General features: G+C 45.1%; 1 protein-coding gene across 3 annotated transcripts in view; it reads right to left on the reverse strand.

The window, feature by feature from the left end:
• The window catches only part of Wdfy4 (WDFY family member 4), a 232315-nt gene that overhangs the window by 145544 nt on the left and 59409 nt on the right, over positions 1 to 27362 (reverse strand). For all 3 annotated transcript variants that reach the window (XM_052190142.1, XM_052190140.1, XM_052190141.1), the window contains exons 13-16: positions 20319 to 20412; positions 2139 to 2353; positions 1284 to 1378; positions 293 to 509 (exon numbers count right to left, since the gene is read on the reverse strand). In XM_052190142.1, coding sequence (XP_052046102.1) covers positions 293 to 509; positions 1284 to 1378; positions 2139 to 2353; positions 20319 to 20412 — 621 coding nt within the window. The remainder of the gene's footprint in view (positions 1 to 292; positions 510 to 1283; positions 1379 to 2138; positions 2354 to 20318; positions 20413 to 27362) is intronic.

Below are 27362 nucleotides of genomic sequence, written 5' to 3' on the forward strand. Positions count from 1 at the left end.
AGAAAGCAGCTGGTGCTGGTGTGATACTCAGAGAGGGTGAATCCTCACTGGAGACCAGAGAAGATGGAGAGGATTCTAGAGCAGATACAGTAGGGAAGAAGGCAGCTCTGGTTCTCCATGGCTAGAGACTCTGCCTTCTCCATTGGACAGAGAGATATCTACTACTTTAATACATCGCTGTTTGAGCAACCAAGACAAGTGGAGGACACAATTTTGTAGCCAATGTTTTAGATCACCAGAGGTACTAAGACATTAGTAAGTTGTTTTCCAAATATTCAAGAGTTCTCCATACCCATAACCTTCTGCAGACATGTCAAATTCCACAAATGATGGCGTCAGGGCCGCCCTCTGAGGCTGCAGATTTCGAGGGGACGTCATGGAGATGAGGCTTAGGGTTGTCTGGAGGGCTGTGGCCGAATCTTGGGAGGTCCATGAGGACCTGAGGTCCTGAGACCCTCTAGGATGTAGGCTGGCATCTGTACATTTCACAGCTGTAGCTGCACATGACCCTGAGGCAGAACACAAGAAAGTGATGTGTCCTTGCCTGATGCCATTCTCTCCTGTTCTTGGGATATCTCGGATATCTCTGCCAGTCTGAGAGAGCATCCTGCAAAAGCCACTGGGCACGAATGGACCCCCAGCCTGGACTCTGCTGGTTTAGATGCCATGGAATGGTCGCAATAATGAGGTTCTAGTGACTTATTTCAATCCCAGCACGTCCCTCTTTCTAACACAGCACCGAAAGCTGCCATTGGCTTTGCCAGCCCAGCTGTCATTCCTGTGAGCTCCACACTGACTTGCGCAGCTGACCTCTGCACCAGCCTGCCTCTGGCTGCGAGCACCAAGACCAGTTCTCCACCCTAGCCTTTCAACTGGCCTTGGTTCTCTGTTTGGTCTTATATTCACGGTGTCTACACTTTTTATAAACGTGCTCCTTGGAAGGGTATGCTTTCTCTCTCAGGGACTTACTTTTTTCCAAGGCTGTGAAATTTACACGAAGGAGTAAAATACATTTGCTGCCCAGATCTGCCCAGTACAGCACCTGATACTCCTGATTTGTAAAGAAAACAGGACCATTGTTTTGTGATCTAGGATATAAAGAGTCAGGCAGATGCTCACCTACATCTTTCTCCAGGGCACCCACCCCATGTATACGTCATCTCCACAACTGAGCAGCAGGAAAAAACACCTTTGAAATCTGCTCATTTTTCTGTCTTATGAACAATGGAACAAAAAAAAGTTAACCCTTCAGCCCCACAACCTGTTCTGTTCTTTTTCCTCACCTGAACACCCAGGATTGTCTTCATGTGCAGGAGATAAATGGAGGCTTTTCACAGCAGCTGACTGAGGGGGGCGAATTCCCAGGCCTAGGAACTGTCTAAATACCATAACATCAAGAGAGGCAAGTAAGGGTATGTTGCAGGCAAACTTTCCCAGACCACTTCCCTAGACATCCAGTGTTCATGGCTCCACCTTTAAAATATACTTTCCAAAAGTTATGTAGAAACTGCCCCTGCCTTGTTTACCCAGCTACACACTGTTTATAGCTTTCTAAAGAGATTTCCTGTATGCATAGCTTGGTGGCCTGATCCGGCAGGGCTGAGAATGACTGAGAGGGGTTGCTCCAGCCCCTGGGTCCCAGACCTGCTGACTGGAGCGGCTATCCTGCTTCCTCATAAATAGCACACAAGTTTGTGTGAATGTGGGCCATCCTCTTGGTCTTGCCCCAGAGCAGTAAGGGTTTCAAGAGAGTCAACCTCTCTTGCATGGTGCCTGTCCTCTGTGTTTTGTCCCTTCTCCTGAATCCTTTCTCTTCTCCCTGTGTGCAGGATTCAATGGACTCCAGCCTCTGTTCCCCTCCATGTTTCCCTATAAGGCCCTACAAGCCCAGATCTTTGCAATCTGGCCTCTGGATGCAGGGCTTAGCTCAGGGCTAAGCTCTAGTGTCATATCCTTGAGGCTTCCATTCTCCATAGCATCCCAGATGAGGCCTTGTCTGTTCTGTGCACATATGCATCTGGTGCTGGAGTGGAGGAAGGGGGAATGGTGTTGCCTGCCCCTGTCGACTTGGTTGTCCTCAGTACATCTTTTATCCTGCCATGGGCTCTGTGGTATTTAATGCTTAGTGCATGCAGTACCTTAGCACATCTGGCTCGATGGCTTGGGACCCAAGCTTTTCAAAGATCCTGATGAGAATTGAGTGCAGGTCACTGCCACCAGTGCTGAGCGTCCTGTGGCAAAAGGTCATGAGTGTCCGGAGCATCCCTGCCTCGCACATGACCTGGCGGTTCTTTTCCGACTTCACCAGGGACAAGAGGTGGCGACCCATAGAACACTGGATCTCCTCGGAAAGCTGAGAGGCAACCAAAGCAAGCAGTAAGTCTGGGAGAGCAGAACGTCCTCTGGGTGGCTTTGTGAGGCCACCTGTGCCCACCACAGCTACTTGCACAGCACCTGTCTCAGTTGTTCTTCTGAATGCTAGCCTCGCCTGCGATGACAGGCCAGGCAAGGCCAGTTACTTGGGGCGGCCACCAACTCAGACTATAAACAGCAGCAGGTGGGAGCCGAAGTCATCCTCAGAAATGAGATGTTGGGACCATTTAAACTGGGGAAACTTTCTGAATTGGTTGCTAACACTGAAAAAATAATCTAAAAGTTCCATATCAAAATCAAGACTTCCAGCTTCTGTGAAGGGTGGGAGATTTATAGGTATACAGATTTATAGCCTTCTATCAGGAAGCCACTGGACCTGGAGAGAGGCAATTTACATTCCCCAAGCTCACTGAATTGACTCATTGAATTTCTACACTTAGTTTGTAACCATGTGTACAAAAGGTAGGATCTACCTAGATGAATGATCCACAAAGAGTCAACACACACAACACAAAGAGACAGAGACAGAGAGAAAGATAGAGAATCGGAGAAACAGTGATGACAGAGACTGAGAGACAGAGAAGAAGAAACAGAGAAAGACACACAGAGAGACAAATATGGCGACAGAAAGAGAGACCAAGAGACAGAGGCAGCAACAGGGACAACACTACCGGCTCTGGCAGGCACTGGCACTGCCCTCTTTCAAGCCATCATGAAGGCTTGTGGGCCAGCTAAGTCATCGGCTCCACACTGAGGCACCTGCCGCCTCACACCATCTCCAACCCTGGCATCTCCTCTGTCCTTCTCTTAGTCCTAAACACAGTGCAACGCGCATGCGCGCACACACACATACACACACGCACACATACGGCACACCCTATCATACTGTTTTAGGCTGAAGCTCCTTCATTTTTGTTGTGTCTCTTGAAGCACAGAGAACAGGGAGAACAGAGTGTGCAAAGTAGACATCTGAACAGGCACAATGTGTTTGTCACCTCCTTGCTTCATGGAAAAATTAGGCCCTGGAATTGCTAGTCCTCAAGAGACACAAAAACCAAACCAAGGACTTGCATTAACCAAAAAAGAACTGTCCCTATCTTGACAAGATAAATTCTCAAGTAAAAAAACAAATATACACATACACATACACATACACACACACACACACATACACACACACACACACACACACACACACACACACACATACACATACACATAAGTTAGACCTTGCTACAGGGAACTTCCTTTTTTTGTGGGCTACGTACTTATCAATAGCCCTACTCTGGATGGGTGTCCTCTACAAGACAGTAACTACCCAAGGACCACAGATTCCCTTATTCATACATGTATAAGAACACACATGTGCATAAATTTATACACACACACACACACATATACATATACACACATACATATATTTACCTAAATGTGCACAGGCATGCATATACATACATGCACATCCATAATTGAACACACAACACACACACCCCAGAACATATCTTATGAGAACAGCATCCTCTAGGCTCTGAAGCTAGTTATCAATAAGGACTTAACTCTTACTGCACCACTGTGATTCCTTTTTCCACTTCACATAAAAATTTTCCCCACAGTCCTTTACATAAAATGCATGGGTTTCCACTTAGGCCCTAACATTGTCCTGCATCCTTTAAATCACTGTTACATTACTTAGGACTCTCAGTACAATGCTAATGCTGTGCTATCAATGTTCTGCTCTATTGGGAACAATGACAAAAAGCAAGACCCACACATTTTCTACTGTTTCCAGTCCGTGGGATATGCTGACACAGAGGCTGACTGTGATGTCTCTCTCATGAATACTGGTATCTGATCTCACCAAGACACAGACATTTGCAACAACCATCCTCTACAGAGATTTCTTTGAAACCTCCCTGCCCCTTTCTTACTCTTAGTCCTCAAGAGTAAGAGACCCTGCACGAGTAAGATGGACACTGCCTGTTTTTAAGAGATTCACGGACTACGGGTAATATGGGTGAGCCAGGAGACCAACTGTGCACAGTAAGTGATGTATAACTACATGATTCTGGGTCTGGGAAAGGCAAAGTTTACCATAGCTCTGAGCACACTTCATGGATTCTTAAAGGTAGAAGGGAAGCTCGGCCTGATAATTACTTTAAGGCCCACATTCTACCTGTGGCATCAGTAACTCCTGGGTATTTAGGATATGTTCTCAGCATTCAACATGGATACACTGTGTAATCATGATGCCATAGCTCTACATATGAACAAACTGAGCTCAGAGAAAGTAATAGCTCAGAGCTGCATGGCAGGGAGGTGATGGTGACCCTGAGTTTCAGGTTCAAAAATGGCTTCACCACCTCATCTTCCAGGTGCAGCCATGTGAGTGCAAAACACAGTCAAGTTTATCTTCCTGTCGCTAATGGACAAAAATGACTAAGGCTGGTCCTCCACTGGCTTGTAATTTTATGGCACATGGGTTTCAATGAGGGAAGAAGTATATTCATATTATTGGCCACTAGTTGCTAGAACTTTAAAAAAGTATTTCCTACAGCCAACCTCAAGACTTACCTACCTAGTCCCTGTAACTCGTCTCAAACTTAAGACATTCAGTCATTTCCCTTTCCTTTTCCCCATCTCTTCCCTCTCCCTCTCCCTCCCTCACTCCCTCTTCTCTCTGTGTGTGTGGTGTGTATGTATGTGTGTGCCTGAGAGAGAGAGAGAGAGAGAGAGAGAGAGAGAGAGAGAGAGAGAGAGAAGAAGAAGAAGAAGAAGAAGAAGAGGAGGAGGAGGAGGAGGAGGAGGAGGAAGGAGAAAAAGAGGAGGAGGAGGGAGCACTCATTTGTGTGAATGAGCACATTGGTGCACCACAGTACACACGTGGAGGTCAGAGGACGACGTCAGTATCTGTCTTCACCTTCTCACTTAAGACAGGAGCTCTTCACTGCTGGCTTTGGTTTGTTTGTTTGTTTGTTTGTTTGTTTTTCCACACTGTGCCTACCACACAAGTTTCCAGGGTTGTCCGTTTCTGCTTCCCATCTCCTAGTAGGAGGAATGCTGGGATTATAGATGCTCATGGCCAGGGGATTGGGACTAAGTCCTCAGGCTTGTGCAGCCAGCTGTTTTGCCCTGAAGATCCCTCCGGCTTTTTAATGTTCCATGTCTAAGTTACCTTCTGACTTAAAATCTGGGGTGCATATAAGTATGTTAGAATGGTTTAATGACCTTTAATGAGCAGGATTTTGCCATTTGAAAATATCACTGCTTTGTCAATATTACTGTTGGCTGATGTTGAAGACATATCTCATCACATGGAGGAGATAGCATCAGCCTGGTTTCTGACAATGTAGTGAAATGACTGGAACTGTATACAAAAATTAGGTCGATTCAGCTTGTGTGTCTGGAGAGTCAAGGGCACGGTGCATTTGCTTGGCTCCAATTACGGTGGCATGCCTTCTTGACTGTCACATTCAGATAGCAAGGACAGAAGCAAGGGTGGGAGATCGCAAGGTGAGAGCCAGAGATGACAAAAGGACCAGATTTTCTCTTTTAAGACAACTTGCTGGGGTTCCAGCAACTATTTCCTTTCAAAGGCAGTGTCCCCAGTGGCTTTCCTCTGGGCTCTGCCTCTTAAAGGCCACATCATCTCAATACCATTCCAGTAGGAATAGAGCTTCCACCACAGGGGCCTTTGAGGGACACATTCAAGCCACTTCTATACAAGGCTTCATGTTTAAATATGATCTCTGCCAGGTGGTCTGAGCTTGCTAATATCCATGCTTAGCCCAACAGGGCCCAGACTCTAAAAGCAACAATGTTGGAGATACTATGTATCAAACAGACTCTAAAAGCAACAATGTTGGAGATACTATGTATCAAATAGACTCTAAAAGCAACAATATTGGAGATACTATGTATCAAAAACCTCCAGATCCCTTGCTTGTTCCTTCTCTGTGCCCAGATGAATCAGCTCCCCTGACTTGTTCCCTTACATCTTCTGATATCTTTTCCTGCATCCATGTGAAACTCATCTCCTCCTTTCTCCCCACTCAGACAGCAGAGAGAACAGCACACATTCCCCTGCCTCCACCATTCTCTCTATCAGAACTTGGGCTGTCATTTGGTAACTGCGTTCTTTTAATTTGGGGTGAGAGTTGGGGAGACAGGCTGTATGAAGCAAGATGCAAAAATAATATCAGAATGTATTATTAATAAGAATTAAAGAGAAATGTCTCCAATGTTCAATTTTTGTTACCAGTAAGTATTTACTTATTGCTTTAGGGGCTTTGTTCTTGTGTGTGCTTTTGCTCCCTTCCCCCAACAAGAGACAGATAATTACAATCTAAATATGCAAAAAGGAAAATAGAAAAAGTTTTCAAAGGGGAAATGCTGATCCTGTCTAATGTTGCCACAAGTTCACTCCAAAACTGCTCAATATCCCATAATGGAGGAGTCACAATTGATTGTCCTCGTGATCGCCGCAGCTCCATCAATACCAATATTGTCTTGTTTTGAATAAAATGTGCAGGTTTTTTTTTTCAATGCTGGTTCCAGTAAAATGGGGTTTTAGTGAAAATATGAGCAGTAGCAGGAAGCCAGTCTGGTTTCTCCCTCTGCAAATGGATTGATTTCCCTAACGCACACTATTTCCAACACAGGAAAGGGGAAGGTGCTTCAATTAGGATTCTGAGGTAAGATCAGGGGTCACCAGGCTGGCTGGTGGGTTGGACTTTCAAAGCTAATTCACAAAGCAATTGTGAGGTGTTCCTAAGGCAGTTTCTACTTTCTCTACCTAACAGTCAAGACTTAAGTCCATTCTGGGTTGTTGCTGTGGTGGTGGTGGTGGTGGTGGTGATAGTGGTAGTGGTGGTGGTTCTTCTTCTTCCTTCTCCTCCTCCTCCTTCTCCTTCTCCTCCTCCTTCTCCTCCTCCTCCTTCTCTTCCTCCTCCTCCTTCTCTTCCTCCTCCTTCTCTTCCTCCTCTTCCTCCCCCTCCTTCTCTTCCTCCTCCTCCTTCTCCTCCTCCTTCTCTTCCTCCTACTTCTCTTCCTCCTCCTCCACCTCCTTCTCTTCCTCCTCCTCCTTCTCTTCCTCCTCCTCCTCCTTCTCCTCCTCCTTCTCTTCCTCCTCCTTCTCTTCCTCCTCCTCCACCTCATTCTCTTCCTCCTCCTTCTTTATTTGCCTCTTTCTGTTCAATGTTCCTCCTGCTATCAATAAATAGTCTAGAAAGAACTGGGTCTCAGTAGGATGGTGACATCATTTAGTTGTCGCTTGCCCCCTGAGGAGTTATGGGCTGGAGGCTTGGCGCCTATGGTGGAGGTGTGAGATGTGGTAGGACCTTTAAGAGAAGGACACTAGTGGGAAGTTGATGTGTCACTGGAGATTAGGCCTTCAGCAGGAATTAGCCTACCTGCTGTGGGATCCCAATTTTGTGCCATTGGCTCATTTTCTCGTGTTTCCCTCCACCTCTTGTCATCTGCCAAGAGGATGTCACCAGAGCCGAGCTAATTCCAGCACCACAACCATAAGCTTTTAAATCTCCTCTGCTTAACAAAGTCAGCAACTTCATCTACTGCCTTGCAGTAATAGAAAATGAGCTCATTGAGCTAAGCCTGTTCACGGAGGCTGGTGTGAAGATTCATCAGTTCACAATGCTGCCCTGATAGAGATATGAGACCACTACACCCAAAGTCAGCTTCTCCCAGAACTCACACACAGCCAGGGGCTCTCTCACTCATCTATATTTAGATTAGTTGTTTGGTTAAAATCTTCACTCATTTGGGGATGGAGGTAGCAGATTTTCTATGATATTTGCTCTTCTTGCTACCAAAGATTGTAAGAAGGATGCAAGGGCTTCATGAGCCCTCGGGAGAGTAGGACTTCATAAGATGCTGGGCTCCCACCCCCATTTGCTTACTTAGAGTCAATTCTTTCTTTCCATGGCAAGTGTTTGCCATCTTGCCCCAGTCCCGCCAGCATGGCACCCTGGTTTGTGCCTACAGTCTCCTAGGCTTGGGAGTTTGTGGTCTTGGGTTAAACGTATCTTAGTTTTCTTTTGATGCTGTGATAAAATCATCTGACGTGAGCTGCTTGAGAAGAAACATCTGATTTTTGTTTTCTTAAGATTTTGGGCTCACAGTACCAGGCTACCATCCACCTTTTCAGGGAAGTCAAGACAGGAGCAACCTGAAGAAACTGGACTGATCACACCCATAGCCAAGCACAGAGGGGAACGAAGTACTACATGTACGCCAGTGGTTGGCTCATTTTCTCTGCTGTGATTCAATCCATGACTCCCCCGCCGAGGGAATGAAACCACCCACAGTGGGCCTGTCTTGACACCTTAAATAACATAAACGAGAGAATCCCCCACAAACATGCCCATAGACAATCCCTCACTGATACTCCCTTCCCAGATAAGTCAATCAACTTGTCAAAATTAGACTTTGGAATTTAATTCCTACTCGGTCAACAGAATCCATGGCTACAGTTTCTGGCAGTACCTGGACAGACTGATCGCTAAAGCTAAGCTATTTGTGAATGAATGCGCCTCTGTTCCACCTTCCTCTTCCCAGACCCCATGTGTACATACACCAAGCTTCCTGAGAGCAGAGGCCTACGATCTCATATTCACAAAAATGTTTTTCTCTTCCTGACTGTCACGGATTGAATGTGCTATGTTAAGCACAGAGTCCTGCGCTTCCACACCTTGTTCCCACCCAGCCGATGGTGCTCTCTTGGAAGACGGCGAAACCACTAGGCCCTTCACTCATGTCCACCTATGATGTTGCAAACCAAAGTTACCGTGTTCAGAGTTCCTATATGTGAACCACACAATTAAGTTACCCTCCCTCTACACTACAGTCCCGTGTTTGATGTAAAGCGATGAGGCATATTCTAGCTGTCTTTGGTGGCACATGGCCATACAGAGCCTATGAGCCACAAATGGACACTCCTGTGAGGTCAATCCTCACTGCAAAAAGTGGGTCGTTAAGGCGAGTCTGAAGGTTTTATAGCCTGGTGTCACTTCCTGACGTCTCTCTGTTTCCTGATTGTGGATGAAATAAGGCAAGCTGTCTCACATTCCCCTCACCACACCTTCCCTGTCAAGATGGACTGTAGGGCATCTTAAACTCAAACCTGAAATGAGACCCTCCTCCCTTAAATTATCTTCTTGTCAGGTACAGAAGACATTACTAACATACCTGCTTGCTCCCTCCTTCTGTTTCATCCACCTGACTCTGGGTGTAGGGATAGCCTAGCTCCATCTATTGAAAATGCCATGCGCCCTTGGACTAATACCTAAAGATGAGCATATCTGCCCCAGCCCTGTCCTTTTAATGATCTCCTACTTGTCATCAAGAGATTTCTACATGCCTTCTCATCCAAGATAGTTTCTCACTCCCAAGCCAGCACTGCATGCATAATTCCACTTGTCAATGTCACACTGTGGCCAGTTTATCTCCCCTCCCCTCCCATCCATTCCCTTCTCCTCTCCTCCCCTCCCCTCTCTTTCCTCCTCCTCTTTCAATTCTGCTCTCCCTCCCCCATTGCTCCTCCCCTCTCTCATCCTTCCCTCTCACTATCTCTTCTTCTCTCCTTGCTCCTCCACTGCTTCATCCTTCAGATCCCCAAACTGTAAGCCTGAGACTACAACTCTACTCTTATCCTTTCTCCTTGGTGTCTATGTGCCCCATACACATATCTGCCTAATAAGTGCAATAACAGAATAGTCTAGATAGGAGGTACACCCCAATCAGAGAGCTGACAAAGAATCGGATTCAACTGATTGATACACCAATTACCTGCTGAAGAATACTGTAGAGAGAGCTAGCTGGACAGCGTGTGCTTGGTTAATTTAGGATTAGTATGTGCAGATGCCGGAGGTAAGGGTGAGCAGAGCATGGAAGGGGGACCTGTGACAACATGAAGGTCTCTGGACACCATGCAAAGATGCTTAGCTTCTTCTTTCCGATAGATCCTGCCCCAGCCCAGCAGTCATGGACGAGTCTGAGTGTATCACAGGGCCCTGAACGACTCAGATTGCCTGTCCTGGAGAGCCAGGAAGACCGAAAGGCCAGCACTGACCTCATTCTTGAAATGCTTAGACACTCAATGTCATCTGGTTCAGTCTGTGGGTTTGAGGGAACTGTGGAGCTGAGGGGAGCTGGTCAGAGCAGGAGTGAGGCTGAGTCATGTCCAACCCTGGAAATCTTATCTAAAGAGCTGTGGGGCTATGACTACTCCCTCCCCTGCCCCAGGCCTACATGTGCTGCACCAGAGGAGGCCACACAGTCACAGCCAGGTTAAACTCCTCTCTCCTTATAGGGTAATGTCCAGAAAGCACCTGGAATTCTTCCTTATGCAAATGAGGCATCCCCAGCACCCTGGCTCCAACCAATAATGTACACTCACCTCAATCGCTCCCAAAGGTTTAAAAGGCATTTGTTTCCCCCAATTAAGGCTTCTCACTGAAGCTTGTCTCCCAAGAATCTGTTCCCCTCTCACTCACCACCGCCTGAGGTCTGATCAGCCCAGCAGGCCTTCCTGCCTCCCTCTCCCTCTCAGGCTATCAGACATGATTACAGGCAGAGCAGAAAAGACGAGGTTACATCAGAAATCACCGAGTCTCCTAGCCATACTCTAGAGGATGTCACACATCCAGTTAGTACCCTAGAGGGTGTCACAGGACCCAGGCTTGGGAGTGAGGGACTAGCAGGCCCCATGGCTCTCCCTCTGTAGTCATGCTGCATGCCAGGACTCCAGCGAGTCCTCTGAGTAAATGTGGCTAGGTCCAAGCTCAGAGCCTGTGTCTGCCTGTGGGGACTCACTTCCTCCCACAGAGGAATACCCGTGTGCCATCTGGATTCCTACTGTGACTACAGAAAGTGTCCTGTGATCACCGAGACTCTCCACTTCCTGCATGGCTATGCCTTTAGAAGACCCAGATATGGACCTGGTAATCCCACTGAGTTCCGTCCTACTGAATTCTGATGCATCGCTCTGGCTGGTAGGAACCTTCCTCTCTCCTCTTCCCCTCTCTTACTCCAGCCATAGATTGGCTGATGCTTGACTGAACTGCATTACCTTCCAATGAACATCTGCAGGATTGTCTATGCCGTGACCTCAGCTCCCAAAAGCCAACTATGAGAGCCAGACGTTCGAGGTGAGGTGCATACTTGTCGTGCACTAAAGACTCCTAGATTCCCTCTCCACTGCTTTTCTCAATGGGAACCACTGTCCGGAGGCCTGAAAATGCTTCCATCCATCTCCTCAGATCATCATAACAGTGCCAGAACAAGTGTCATTTCAGGCTGTCTTCTGAAGTCGGTGGTTCACTGAGGACGTTGCTCACTGTGTAGAGGAAAACTTGGTGTCTCAGAAGAGACATAGATGGATGGCCACAAAGTATTTGGCTTGCTGGGTGCAGTTTGCTCTTATTCCATTGTTACCGTTAGTCAAATGTGAACCTCTTAACATAAATTTACCTCCTGTGGCAAGAGGCCTTACCACTTCCTATTACCTGCCTTTATTAATGCATTCCCAGAATCCCTGGTCCTAAGAAATTAAGTCTGCAATTTTTTGTGCCCTTGACATAATCTGAATAGCTGAACTTAAGGTGCAAAAAAAAAAAAAAGGAAATGGCAAAGTAAGACAGTAGAAGAAACTAGAAAAACAATGAGCTGCCATTTCGGCGACATGAATCTCCGCCGACTACAATGTCTGCCCCATCATGCCAGGCCCAGTGAGCCTTTCAACGTACTCATCTCCATGTAAAATTGCGTCTGTTTGGGCTGCTTAAGATATCACCCCAAGATGCCTCCTGGATTCTGAGTAGAGCCTGACATTTTTACTGGAGAATTGTGAATCAGTGGGAAAGGCAGAAACACAGAATTATCCACTGCAATATCATATAACAAACACGGATCTTTACCAAGTTCCTTGTTGGGGAAAATAGATCATTGTAATCACCCACTCCCACCTAATGCTCTCCATAGCTATTAGCACTGTCAATATTTCAGTTATTTGAAACCCATATGATTAGTTCAAGTATTTGAAATACATAGGACATTCCAGAAAATGACAACCATTTCCAAACTTAGGCACAAATGAGTTCACAAATACATACAGCCTATGTCTCTCCTGTCTGTCCCATTTGGGCTGTGCTGGAAGGCCCCAAAGCTGTCACCCTGCCCAGAGTCTTCAGGTCTCTGGGGCATACTTGACACATCTCAGACTGCAGAGTGGAAATAGACAACAGTCTTCCAGATGACTGGATCTGCCTGGGAAACTGTTTTCCATGCTCTCTCCTGACCATGCCTCTTGCAAAATGGGAAACCTAGCCAAGAGCAAGTGTCCAAGAACTCACTTTGAGAATGTATACCCAGCACTCAGCAATAATGTTAACTTTCCCCATTATTGTCTGAAACTGAGGTGGGGGTAGGTGGAATCGTATCTACATTGAATATTGTACAAGGCTCATTGACTGAATAAAATACTCATGATTGGGGAGTTGGAATGTTACAGATCCCAAGACAAAATTACCTGGCTTGAATCCCCTTGAAAGTCAACTTGCTGCTCTTCTCTGTGTCTGACCCAACTCCTTTCATCTATTAGTTAAAGCCTTTGAAATGTATTAAGTCATCAGACCACTATCTTGCACCGACTCCTAAGGTAAGAATGTTATCAAATAGCATCTACAACTCACAGCAGGCTTTTGCCTCCTTCGCTGTAACCCAGCTACCTGACATCTTCACCCAAGTAACTGGGAGATGCAGCACTTAGAAAGGCCTCTGTGCTATGGCAGTAGCAGTCACATGATCATGATCATAGTGGGATATGTCATTTGAGGAACACTGAATCTGTGTTCCTAGGCCATAGCCACTCACATTTAATTCAGAATAAACTACTTCTTATTTACTGAGGGCACCTTTGGGTGGGGCCCCAAGGACCAACCATTTTGATAGAGGGAGCCATCTGGACCAGGATCGGGCACCAGCATGGGCTCGGTTCAACCATCCATGTTGCCCGAATGGGTGGATGTCATTGAGTCCTTCCTGAAAGCTGAGCTTCTCTCTCAGTTTAACTGGTGGCCCACTGGCTGACTGAGGTGGTTGCTGAACATCCTCTTACTTGTGAAAGCATTTCTCAGAACCTTTGTTAGCTAGCAGTCTTCCCGCTTCTCCTCCATTCCCCCAGTATCTAATTCTATCCTCTCTCCTGCCTAAGGGAACCTTGACTCTTTTAGTTGAGAAATATGAAGTGCCAAGGGGCTGGAGAGACAGTCAGGGAGAAGGAGCACAGGCTGCTCTCCCAGAGGACTCAGGTTCCAGTCCTAGCACCCATATGGCAGCTAACAACTGTAATTTCAGTTCAGGAAGCTCCAACAGCTTCTATGGGCACCAGGCTTGTGGGTAAAATGCCTATACACATGAAGGAGAGAGAGAGAGAGAGAGAGAGAGAGAGAGAGAGAGAGAGAGAGAGAGAGAGAGAGAGAGAGAGGAGGAGAGAGAGAAGGAAGAAAGGGAAGGAAGGAGGGAGGGAAGAAGGGAGGGAGGGAGGGAGGGAAGGAGGGAGGGAGGGAGGGAGGGAGAGAAAGACAAAGAAGAATCAGGAGAGAATAAAGAAATACCAAGAGCCTGATTATGAAGAAGCTAAAGGTAAAGGTAAGAGGTAAGCTAGAGGTAAAAGGTGCTTCCTCCCTCCAGTCCAGCAGAACGGAGGTGCTGGTAGACAGCAGCCTCAGCTAAGACAACAAATCCTACTCCACCAACTTAGGCCCCTCATGTCCACACAAATGTTTAAAATAAATGCAGAGAGTGGGAGGAACTACCCTTGAGGGGTGGTCAAGGAAGCTCCTCCCAGAAGCATCGCCTAAATCTCCCCTACTCTGCACATCCTACCAGCTAGCAAAGAGGCCATAATTCGGAAAGACACTAACATGGGAAACAGGATTTCAAGGAAGGAGACAATATTTTGAGAAAGACCCCTGTGATGCCAGTAGGTGGCATGTTTGTTGAATGTGGCAGTTCAACTTTCAAATATTCGAGACAACACATGGAACATTTGCCATTTTAAGTTGTTTTTGCTTTATTTTGTCTACACTGAACTAGATAAAGATGATAAATGGCCAACCAGATTTAATTGTAATTTTAAAACACCTGGAATAAAAACTAGGAGATTTGCTAACTCTCAAGAAATTAGGAAATATCTTTAAAAGATGTCTTAACAACAACAACAAAAAAGAATAGGAAACCACTAAGAAAATTTTGGAGCCTTTGTTAAGAATGATGATAAATTAATTCTGAGGAACTCACTTTTCTCAAACCTACGTTCTTCTCTCCTCTCTGACCTACCTTCTCCTCCATCATTATCACCTTCCCTGAATGTATTTCTTTAAAAATCCCTGAGCAGAGTAAAATTCAGTATGGAAGGCAAAGATTGTTATGATGTCCCCTAAAATAGAGCAGGAGGCAGAAAAGAGCCTGAGACTGTTGAGTCTCTGGGCAGAAGCTGGCTCTGGTGCGCCTGCGCCACATTAGACTGTTGTCAAGCTTTTATTCAGCTACCCTGTGGCCCCATTGGCAGGCTTTCTAAGTCTTAGAACTGAGCTGGAAGTTTCCCCTTGTATGGGCGTCTCTCCCTGTAGACTGGCTACTGAACAGGGGACACTAACCCGAGTCTGCATGGGAAGCCGCCTCCTCGGGCCTCTCTGCTTTCATTTAAGAGACACCGATTTTTCCCCTCGGTTCTTGTGTGAGTCACGTGTTTGGAAGTGAAGGTTCAGAATTAAGGGTTGCTTAATGCTATGGGAAAAATAATCAGATCAGTGGTCTGTTAACAATGGCAAGTGGTGCATCCAAATGACAGCTACAGTGTCTTCAGGAACAGTGGCCGGTGTTTTGTGTATGTATGGCTGCATATATAACCCTGTCATCAGGGGTGTTATGTCTGTATCTTGTTTACACAAAAACAAAAACTTATCAGTGCTCCCATAAACTGAAGTTGCTAAATTAGCCCCAATTCCTGGTAGCTCATGGTATAACCGGAAGTTTAGGGCAAAGATGTCAACTTAGACAACAGATGAAACTCGGCCTTTGGTCACAATGAGGTGGGACATAGAGGAGATTTGGTCCATGGGACACTTTGAGGAAAACAGACAGAGAGCTCCAATGTTAAGCTGCCAATCTTCAGAGTACTGACTTGGCCTTTATATTTAGAGGGAAAATGAATTGGGCAAAGAAGAAGGAGGTACCAATAATTATGCAGCCTTGGTGAAGATGAGGTCGACTTGATCGTCCTCCTTTATGGTGCTACAGGGTGGTCCAAAGGAGTCCTCATTGCTTGGGTAGAGAATTGGTCCTGCTCTAGGGTACAGCCCCATCCTTAACAAGAACTGCCTCACTAGGAAGATGGGCTGTCCTGGGGAGCTTGCCAGTTCCTGGAGTCTAAGGTGACTGCAGCTTTGAAACAATCATTTATTTCTGTGTCTTTGGCTTTGGTGGAATAACCTTATGCAGACACTCTTTAAGTGACTGGCATGTCTGTGTAGAGTTGTGCATGTGTCTGCCTTGAAGTAAAAGAGACAAAATAAAGACAGAGATACCAAGCTCTATTCTGTTGGGAGTTCCCTTGTGGGCCCAAGCGAAGCATCAACACTTTTTAGCAAAAGCAATAGTTGAGCACTTTTTATGTTACAAGTCTTTTAAATGTTTAACTAATTACTTAATTCAATTATTTTTGGAAGAAAAAAAAGCAAATGTCTCCAGGACAATTAATGTCCTTTACCTGTGTATCTGTAACAGTTTTCTGGGATTTTCTTTAGAATATATTATTTTATTTAAAAGAAAGTTTCCTGAATTTTTAAGGAAATCTAAGGCATAAACTAATCATCAAGTAACAGCAATAACAACAGTTAAAGTATCAGTTGAGGAGGTTGAAGATTTTTAAAGAAAAAAAATGTTTTTGCACACGAAAGGACCTCGTATGGTGAAATAAAATATTGTCCTAATATAAATAACTTTCCAAAAATGGAAAGGCGAGGGAGGGCAAAACTGATGGGTTAAAGTATGTTGTATGAAGGTTTGTGTAAGTTGAGGCTTAGAAAACAATATAGGAAAGCTCTTCACAGTAAAGTTATTAAAAATTTCTTAGGTCAGTATTAAGTTCATAACAGTATTAACTTGTGTGCCTAATAAGGGTTCACATTTAGGAATACTAGCTTAGAAAACAAAGCTCTTGCAATTCAGCCCTTCACTGAATGAAGTGTTTAAAACCTGATGATCACGTCTCATTTAACTTCTTTCAGCACACAAACATAAACATGCCTTTGGGCTAAGTTGGTATGGCTCCTCTATCAAATCAAAGTCAGGTGGTGGCAACCTTAGCATCCGTTCATCTTCATAACTGTCATAGGAACCATGATATTGTTGATTGAGAGGTAAAGATGTTCCCGTACTTCCCCCATGGTTCTGTGATTACTGGATGGCACACAAGAGACCCGAGTGTGGCCTGCTGTTTCGTAGGCCTTTAAAGCCTCTGGGCATTGAATCTAGAAATGTCGGTGGTCACCATGTTTGGTAACCCAAGGCAGTTCAAATCACTCAGCATGGAATTCAGGCTTTTGGCAATATGTCTGACTTTCCCAGGCTCACTCACATGATTTAACTCAGCTGAACAAAACCAAGTATGCCCCTTCCTTTGTCCCTCTCGGTATCTGTGTCTCTCCTCCCTCCCTACTCTCCTGAGGGAGTGGGCATGCCTCTTCTTTAAGTCTTCACACCAGCATCGCTACATCTCCCTATGCCTGTAGACAAACCTCCCCCAGCCAGCTCAGTGCTGTCTTACCATCTCCTGTGGCCTCTGCCTCCCCATCCCCAAAGCCAGAGCATGAGTCTGGCACCATTTATTTCTGAATAACTAGAAGTGCAAGCTAGGAGATTCCAGTTATTCACAGAAGCAAACCCACCATGTGTTAGTTGCTCCCACACAGGCTAAGTACGGCCAACTGTGTTTCGTTGGATCTGACTTCCCACCCTCAGAACTATAGCTGTCTCATGCATAAGCAAATATCCCTCTGCCAACAACTGACAGAAGGCTACAGTCCTGGAGGAGATAGAGAGGTACTTGGGGTGGTCAGAACTCCAACCCACAGCAGTGTCTTTGTAGCATCAGACCTTTGCAGCTGCTAAGAATGCTGGGAAAGGAGAGTATCTTCCAATGGCTTGGGTTTTTCCAAGCTGAGAAACTGAGTTGAATTTCATTTTTTTCCTTTGCCACAACTAAATTCCTACCTCCTGGTTTTTAATATGGGTGAAAATGTTAGAGGCAGAGAAAGAGCCAGGTTCTCCACTTGCAAGAGTGGACTGCAGTGCTGGCATTTTTGAGGGCAGCACATAGAACAAATTGAATCTGGCTGTGATTGGACATAGAACAGAATGGCACAGCCATATAAGGTCAGTAAGGCCTCTGGTGCCATCTGTTTCTCAGCCGAAGGGAGGAGGGCTCAGGGTAAGCTGAGGAGTGGAGAGAGCGGAGAGCCAGGATGGGCCTACAGACCCTCAGGAGTTGAGCAAGAGTGGCTCTCCATCCCTTCCGAACACTGCCATCTACTGAGAGGTCCCACTCCTCTCTCCCTGCAGCAAGGTCTGCAGAAGCTGAGAATCAGTTTGCTTTCAGCGATTTCTTGAGTGCTTTCATTTCCCCTTTGATTTACTATTCTATCTCTTAGCGTGAGGTTCCCTCCGCCCTCCCTTTCAGAAATTAATTACTGTAATTATCCATCTTTTAATAGCTGCTGATTTGGCATCTGCAGAAAATATCTGAGAAAATGCATCTCTATGTTCATTTGCGTATTTGAGAAACGGTGAAGATGAATCGGGACTTTTCCTCAATTACTTATTGACCTGAATAGAAGGAAAGGGTGGTGCCAAATGGATGTCTTATTTGCATTCTTAATTTGTGGGGCTGATCTCACAGAGTGAGCAAACCATCTGAAGGCTGGGTTCAGCCACTTCTGTGAGGTGAGCAGCAGCAGGCTAACCCTCTGCCCCTCAGCTCTGTCTCTTCACTGGGTAGCTGCAGAACACAGACAACAGATTGGCTACCAGGATACCCAGACCACTGGCATGGCCCGTCTCATAGTACTGTGTAAAACAGCTGAAGAAGCCAGCCTCGGGGTAAAGTGAATGCCCCGGACAAGATGCACCATTCTAGTGCATGTCCCTACATCCCACCGGAGCTGCAAAGATCAGAGCACTCACTGAGCATGCCATCAGGTTGGGTCTGGGTGAGTTTCAGATCTTCTCCCTCACCAATTAGATGACCTTAGGAAGCCACATAAGTCTCCAAATTCTGGAGCACTTACAAAATGGGGCAGGGAACAGCTGTTCATGAACTTTTAGGAACTTCTGGGAAGATGGCTGATATTGCACTCCTGGCATAAAGGGGCTATCTGAAGTGTGTTGAGTCTCCAGTATGCTTAAGAGAGGCATATGGTAGGCATTAAGGTACAGAAGCAAAGATCTCAGGTTTCAGGTAACTCATTGGCTACAAGGCACTTGATACAAGGGTAGGATGCTTTAATCTGTCAATTAGATGCTGAAGGAAGCTGGTTTTTAAAGCTGAGGCCCATCAAGTGCCCCTTTTCTGGCACACAGGACAGCACTCACATTGATAAAGAGTTGTCTATCTCCCTCTGCACTGAGCCTAAGCTGACCTACTCATTTTAATGATAAAATGCTGTGGAGACAATGTTGATTTGTTCCAGACCTGAATTTCCAGAAGAATTTCTAGAAGCTTCTGATTTTGTACCTTTGAGAGGCCTGGGCTGCTGCATGATACATGCAGTTCCTTCCTGAGAACTCACATAGAGACCCGGGTGGAGAACACATGCAGAGGAACATGCGGAGAGACCCAGGCCACACTGACAGCTTGAGACAAGAACACAGGCAGATGTCTACACTGATCTAGCTCTTCAGTGGCCCCTCGTCTCATGTCAGCACCCTGAAGTGCCGGATCCATTAGTGGAAGATCCTCTCTGGGGTTCCATTCCAGCCAGTACCCTGAGGAGCATACTCCTTCCCTGTTGACACACAGTGTCATAAGAAATACTGTCATGCACTGCTTTAAAAAAGGGACACACCCAGTCAGGCAAACTCACTGTATGAACATCATAAACATCTACAACCCAAGGTGACTAAGCCGTGGAAGTTTAGGGAGTCCATGATACATGCAGTCTGTCAATGGCGGTGTGTCATCCCATGAACTGGGTACTGTGATGGCATAGTTATTACTAACTTTGTAGCCCATTTATGCAAGGCATTCTGTGCCACTAGACTGCATCTCCCCACTCACCAGCTTCATCCTCACTCTGTCCTTGCTCTCCAGGAGAACAGAAAGCACAGTAAGTGACATCACAAGGGAGCATATGAATGTGGGTATTTTCAGGGTATTTTCATTCCCACCTCAGACACCACTGTTAGTAAGGCCACTACCATCACTCCCAGTAAGGCCCCTCCCCACTCCCCTTTTCTCAAGTCTCAGACGACCTGCAAACTTTGTACCATGTCACTATTATGTTCAGATGGCATGGCGCTAATTAGCTGCCATTTCTTCCTAAAGTGGACACGCCCCATGACTGAAGCAAAGCTGAGTGAAATCCTTCAACTGTGTTTGTTCCCTTGTTGCTTTTAGAAAACAACTGTGTTTGTTCCCTTGTTGCTTTTAGTGCACAGGAAGGACTGCTTTGAATGCCCTTTGACAGTGGTCATAGATCTATCAAGGGTCCAAGACACACTGACACAACCTTCAAGAGGTTCTTCCTAGGGGTGGCTCTGATAATCATGGCACACTAGAAAAGCGAAAGTCTCACAGTGGAAGGCATGCCACAGATCAGCCCCGGAACAGAGACAAGGTGCAGGTGTTTATCATAAGGTGTTTATCATACCTGTGGGTGATCCTCAAGGTATAGGCGAGGCAGCAGTCTCACCATGATGCAAATGACCCCAGGATGCATGATCATGACGTCACCTTCATCAATCCTACAAAGAGAGGGAAAACAGGACATGTGTCATGACCTCTTTTAGTCTCTTTTTGTGTACTTTTCTAGATCTTCCTAAAACAGAACATGATCCACATTATCAGTATTGAATGGCCCTGCGCTGATACATCTGAGCCTAATGTAGCCCGGCTATAAAATGGAGTTAACAGTATCACAATTGCCTTCCAGAGACATAGACACATCTCTGACTCAACTCGTTGGTGCCGGGATTATGAACATACACCACCACTCTTGTTTATTTATCTTCATATAAGACCCAGGGATTGAACTCATGTCCTCATACTTGCAAAGCAAGAACTTTAACAACTGAGCTGTCATCCCAGTCCCTCAAGGGAAAAACTAAGTGTTTCAAGATGAAATAGAAAAGGGCATAAGTGGAAAAACATTTGGGGAACACTTGATAATGTATTGCTTTGAGAAGATTATGGAGTGGAAAATGCTTACATTACACAAGAAATAAGGTCTCAGATCAAACAGCCTAAGTGTCCACCTTCAGATACTATATTTCAAAATAAAATATGCTAACTCAAAGCAAGTGGAAGAAATATAGTAATACAAATAGGAAAGCTCACTCAGAGAGTGGAGACGGAGAACGAGGCACAGGCGGCATGCTCCAGCCTCTGAGGCCTGTTCAGGACGGCACTGGGAAGCCATCTTGACTAGGTCTTCCCCACTCTTGCTACTTGGTAAACAAGAGTCCGTACATTTTCCTTTCCTACGGAGCTCACCAGTGATATCACCATGCTTCCCAGTCAGCATGTACCCGGTCATCCAGGGTGTCCCCAAAGGAACGTCACTGAAGCAAGCCCATTGAAGATGTGTTCAGGAGAGGGAACAAATATATTTCTCAAGAAGAACAGATGTGCAAGGCAAGACGGGAAGGGACTCGTCCAACACAGTCAAGCAGCAAACTCCAAATGGTCAGTGAGGAAGAAGGAACTGAATCACCAAACAACCAGAACAACCAGTCATCCCCCAAATCTGGAAACGCTGAAGAAATTGTCACATTTCTAAGTGTGTGTGAGCATTCAAATTAAGCCAAGAATGTATTGGCTTAATTAAGCCAATAATTTAAACAGATCCATAAGCAATGGAACTGAAGAGATAGCAAAAGACCTCCCCTCAAGGAAAAGCCCTAGGCCAATGAAATGGTTCCGTTTGTGAAACTGCTGCCACCAAGCATAAGGATCTGAGGTTCGTCCCCAGAATCCCCATGGCAACGGAGAGAACCAAGCCCCACAAATTGTCCTCTGACCTCCACGGGAATGTGTGTGCACACGCATGAACATACAAGCACACTCACACCAGATGAGCTAATTAGTACCAAGATAAATGTATTTTTAAAAATATTTTTAAATAAATAAATAAAAAGAAAGCTTAGACTAACAGATTTGTGCTTTAATTCTACCAAACTTTTAAGAAGACTTTCGGGGAGTGGGGGGGCTAGAAAAGGGGAAATCATTTGAAATGTAAATAAATTATATCGAATAATAAAAAAAAAAAAAAAAAGAAAAAAGAAAGAACTGACACTAATGTTTCTCAAGCTGTTCCACAGACCAACAGGGGTTGGGGGAACACTGAAAAACTCATTCTCTGAAGTCACTATAACCCTGATACCAAAACTTGATAAGCACACAGCACCAGTAACACAACTGCAGACCGATTCCCAGGTGCACACAGACACAAAGTGTACCGCAGTTCTGTGCACCAAATTCCGGAGCACATTAAGAAAATCCTATGTCATAACCAAATTGGTGGTCCGTCTGCACAGTGAGACAGTCGCCTTCCAAAAGCAAAGGTAAATGCAAACTAGCAGGCTTTCTAGCTGCCCTCAAAGCCTCAGTCCCAATGAAAGAAAAAAAAAAGGAAAGAGAGGGGAAGGAAGAAAGGGAAAAAAGAGAAGGGAGGAGGGAGAGAGGGAGGGAGGGAGGACTTCAAAGAACAGAAATCAAAAACCAAATTTGTCACTTGAAGGTAGGGATCATAGACAGGGTCCAGCCAAAGGTTAGCCCACATGGTCTATCTGAGTCTAGTCCAGGAGTCCCCTCTTCCCACAGCAGGAATTGGCACTGAGGAGGCTCAGAGGGAGGAGTGAGAGCTTGCAGCAAGCAGCCTCAGAGGAAATGTGACTGATGCAGTCATAGCTCCTTTGTGTTTCTTTTTGGAAACTTTTACAAAAACCTTTCTATTCGTTCATTCATTCATTCATATTATTTTGCACCTGTGTGCTTGTCTTCCAATAGTTCAGAACTTCCCGGAATAGGCTTTTGAGGCTGTTCTTCACCTGCACACGCCTGCTCTGCCATGTGTTCTATCCGACCCTGTTTATTTACCCTTAGTGCATACATTTTCATGCAGACTTTACTCCCTCCTACCCCTCCTTTCCAGTTCTTGCTTTGATGCTTATTAATACCTGCAGCTCTAAAACCTCTAAACCAACTCTTTCCACTCTCTCCCCAAGAGCAGCTACCTCTACGTAGGCCTCCTGTAAGACGCGCCTGAAGTGTGCGGGTATCTCCTGCTATAGGCTACTATGACTGATGTTAAATCCTGTAGTCTGGTATTCATTTGGCTTTCCCTCCCACCTAAATAGTCGTGGGGAATGTAAACCCAGATAAAGAACATTCACCAGGACGACTCTGGTAAAAACAGAATAAGAAGAGGAATAGTGTGGGGGTAGAAAGTAGGAACTCTCATCCTGTCAGACACACAACTTAACAACAAAGAAACAAACAAAGGACTGAGAAGACAAGCCAATGCAGCACCCCACAGCGCCCCACAGCACCCCGCAGCGCCCCACAGTGTCCCGGCTTTTCAGTAGCAGGAACAAAAAAAACAAAACAAAAAAAAAAAAAAAAAAAAAAACATGAGTGAGCTGAAGAGTGAAGAGTCAGAGAACGACTGCAGAGCCCTGCTTCCACATAAAGCCAGACACTCTGAAGCTAATAGAAAAGAAACTGGGGAAGACCCTTGAGGACATCGGTACAGGGGGAAAGTTCCTGAACAGAACACCAATAGCGTATGCTCTAAGAGCAAGAATTGACAAATGGGACCTCATAAAATTACAAAGTTTCTGTAAGGCAAAGGACACCATCAAGAGGGCAAATCGGCAACCAACAAATTGGGAAAAGATTCACCAACCCTACATCAGATAGAGGGCTAATATCCAATATATATAAAGAACTCAAGAAGTTAGACTCCAGAAAACCAAACAACCCTATTAAAAAATGGAGTACAGAGTTAAACAAAGAATTTTCACCTGAAGAACTTTGGGTGGCGGAGAAGCATCTTAAAAAATGTTCAACTTCATTAGTCATTAGGGAAATGCAAATCAAAACAACCCTGAGATTTCACTTTACACCAGTCAGAATGGCTAAGATTAAAAATTCAGGAGACAACAGATGTTGGCGAGGATGTGGAGAAAAAGGAACACTCCTCCACTGCTGGTGGGGTTGCAAATTGGTACAACCACTCTGGAAATCAGTCTGGCGGTTCCTCCGAAAACTGGGCACCTCACTTCCAGAAGATCCTATTATACCACTCCTGGGCACATACCCAGAAGATTCCCCAGCATGTAATAAGGACACATGTTCCACTATGTTCATAGCAGCCCTATTTATAATTGCCAGAAGCTGGAAAGAACCCAGGTATCCCTCAACAGAAGAGTGGATGCAAAAAATGTGGTATATATACACAATGGAGTACTATTCAGCCATTAGAAACAATGAATTCATGAAATTCTTAGGCAAATGGATGGAGCTGGAGAACATCATACTAAGTGAGGTAACACAGACTCAAAAGATGAATCATGGTATGCACTCACTAATAAGTGGATATTAACCTAGAAAACTGGAATACCCAAAACATAATCCACACATCAAATGAGGTACAAAAAGAATGGAGGAGTGGCCCCTTGTTCTGGAAAGACTCGGTGAAACAGTATAGGGCAAAACCAGAACAGGGAAGTGGGAAGGGTTGGGTGGGAAAACAGGGGGAGGGAAGGGGGCTGATGGGACTTTCGGGGAGTGGGGGTCTAGAAAAGGGGAAATCATTTGAAATGTAAATAAAAAATATATCGAATAAAAAAAATTGATGAAAAAAAAGTCTCAGTGGCCACATAGGAACAGATGACCAAGGTAAAGAAACCAACTCAAGACCCAGACAAGAAATTAATAAGATATAATAATGACTAGCTAACTTCTACTATAAATTGTCAGCTGCTACTGAGAAAAAAAATGCAAGATGAGAGAGAAGAACCAAGAGTGAGTTTTGGAGTTGAGTTGGAAGTGGGGTACAGATACCTGGGGATAAGTCATTTCAAGCAAAGGGTGCTACCATTGCAAAGACTCACAGAAAGAGCTTGCCTGGCATATTCAGGAACCAGCAAAGAAGCCTGGTTTTCACCCGACACCAAAGCCATATAAAGACCACACAGCAAACAACCTATAGAACAGTATCCTACATAAACACACATGCAGCCCCACCCATGGCTTAGGTACAGTGGCATATCCTACAGCAAACACAAGAACTATACACCAGGACAAACAGGACTAAAGCCAGAAATATAAGAGTGCTCAGCGGGGTTGGGGATTTAGCTCAGTGGTAGAGCACTTGCCTAGCAAGCGCAAGGCCCTGGGTTCAGTCATCAGCTCTCTTAAAAAAAAAAAAAAAAAGAGTGCTCAGCATAGAAAAGTCAATGATAAAATACTCCATTTGCAAAAAACAATGTAATCACCTCACCTGTTGCACACAAAGCATTTGTCACATACAAGCCCTCTTTCAAGCTGGAAACCAGAGAAACAGAAGAACATATCTTCCACTTGACAAATGGCACTTCTGAACAGCCTGTGGTGCCGAAGGGTAAGGGCCAATTGAAGAACTGAAACTCTAAGCTCCAAAGTCATTGTCCACATGAGAAGAACCGAGGTGCATAGCTCACATTTGCTCACTTAAGGACTTACAACAAAGCTACAGTAATCAAAACAATGTGCTGTTAGTGTTAGGACAGACACAGAAAACAGTGAGATCAATTTAAGGATCCAGAAACAAACTTGAATATCTACTGCCATCCTACTTTCAACAAGGCTACCATCCCCACCATGGGCTCTTCAACAAATTAGGCTAGGACACCTGGATGGCCACCTGTGAGAGAGAGGACCAATACTCCGATTCACATCATATGTAGAAGGGAATTTAAATGGGTCAGCGACACAGTGTGAGAATTGAAATCATAAAGCTTGCAGAAAACCCACCAAGGTAAATTTCCATGACCTACAATTTGGCCATGAACCCAAATATGATGGCAAAATCACAAGCAAAGAGAAAAGGAAAAGAACATAAGACTTGACACAAATTAAAACCTTTCCTGCATCCGAAGGCATCACTAAAACATGGAAGAACAACTTATAGAATGGGAGAAAATATTTGTAAATAACACATGTGATAATGATATAATATCTGCAATAAATAAGTAGTTCACACAAATAAACAAAATGTCTGTGGTTTTTACCCAATTTAAAACAGTCCACGGTCTTAAATGGAAATTTTTCCAAGGAATACATAGATATCCAATAAACACAAGAAAAGATAGTCACCACCATTAGCCATTGGGGGAAATCAAAATTGCATTGAGTGTCCACTATGCACATACAAAAATGCTCTTTTAAAAGAACAGTGATGTTGACAAGCATTCAGAGAATGAGACCCCTGGACAGGGATGGCCATGGACAGGGATGTGGGGCTGCCTCAGCAGCCGCAGTGTGGAAAGACAGTCAGCAGTTACTCAGAGGGTTAAGCACAGGATCACCATCTAACCCAGCATTTCATCCTAAGTATATTGCCCAAAGACTGGAAATATGAACTTAAACGTAAATATCCACAGAAACGCCGTTTATAATGGCCGAAAGGTAAAAGCAATCAAGGTTCCCCTCACACTTACTCGGGTAGACAGACCTGGGTGTGTACTCACAGGGCATTGCATTCATCCTCTAAGAAGGAAGGAGGTATTTTGCATCCCATTATACAAATGAACTTTAAAAACGTCAACCCGTGTGAAAGAGGCCAGAACAAAATAAAGGATCACCTACATTTTTCTGTTTCTGTGCCATACTCCTTATAGGCGAATCCACGGAGCCAGAAAGCAGACTGTTGACTGCCCAGGGGTTAAGGGAAGGAATGGGGAAGGTACAGGGGCATAGCCTGAGGGGGGTGGAAATATCCGGGACCTCCATAAAGGAAGGCAGGCTCCAACACTACAAATGAATGAAATACCACTGCACTGTCCCCTGATACAGTGCGGATTTCACCTTAGTGTAAATTAGCACATATGTAAGATATTAGCAAAGGAAGAGACTCTGAGAGCCCCAAGGACAGACGCTCTAAACTTTACTCTGCTTACCAATGACAATGGAAACTTGTAAAAGTCTAATTCCTGGAGCTGGAGAGATAGCTTAGCAGTTAAGCACGCTTGCTTAACTGCCTGTAATTCCAGTTCCAAGGGGATACATGCCTCTGGCCTCCATAGAAACTTGCACTCATATTGCACATACACACACATGTGCAAGCACACGCAGACACAGACAGACAGACAGAGACAGACAGACAGAGACAGACAGAGACAGACAGAGACAGACAGACTGAGAGAGACAGAGACAGAGAGACAGAGGGAGACAGAGAGATTTACTTTATATCCTTAAGGGGGACACTGTTTGCACAGGAATAATTAGGGCGGGGCCTACAAGATGACCAATAGCAAAGTAAGACAAGAAAAGGACCGCCCACAGGCTCGGCTCTGCCCAGCACTCACTGAAACTTCTCCATTGCCCAGTGCATGCCAAAGTGCCATTGAAATCATGTCCCCTTATGAACACAAACTACAGCCACAACTTAAGCTCAGTCGTAAATACTTAGGATTGCTACTTTGACAGATAA

Source organism: Apodemus sylvaticus, chromosome 8 (genome assembly GCF_947179515.1).
Source record: "Apodemus sylvaticus chromosome 8, mApoSyl1.1, whole genome shotgun sequence".
NCBI lineage: Eukaryota > Metazoa > Chordata > Mammalia > Rodentia > Muridae > Apodemus > Apodemus sylvaticus.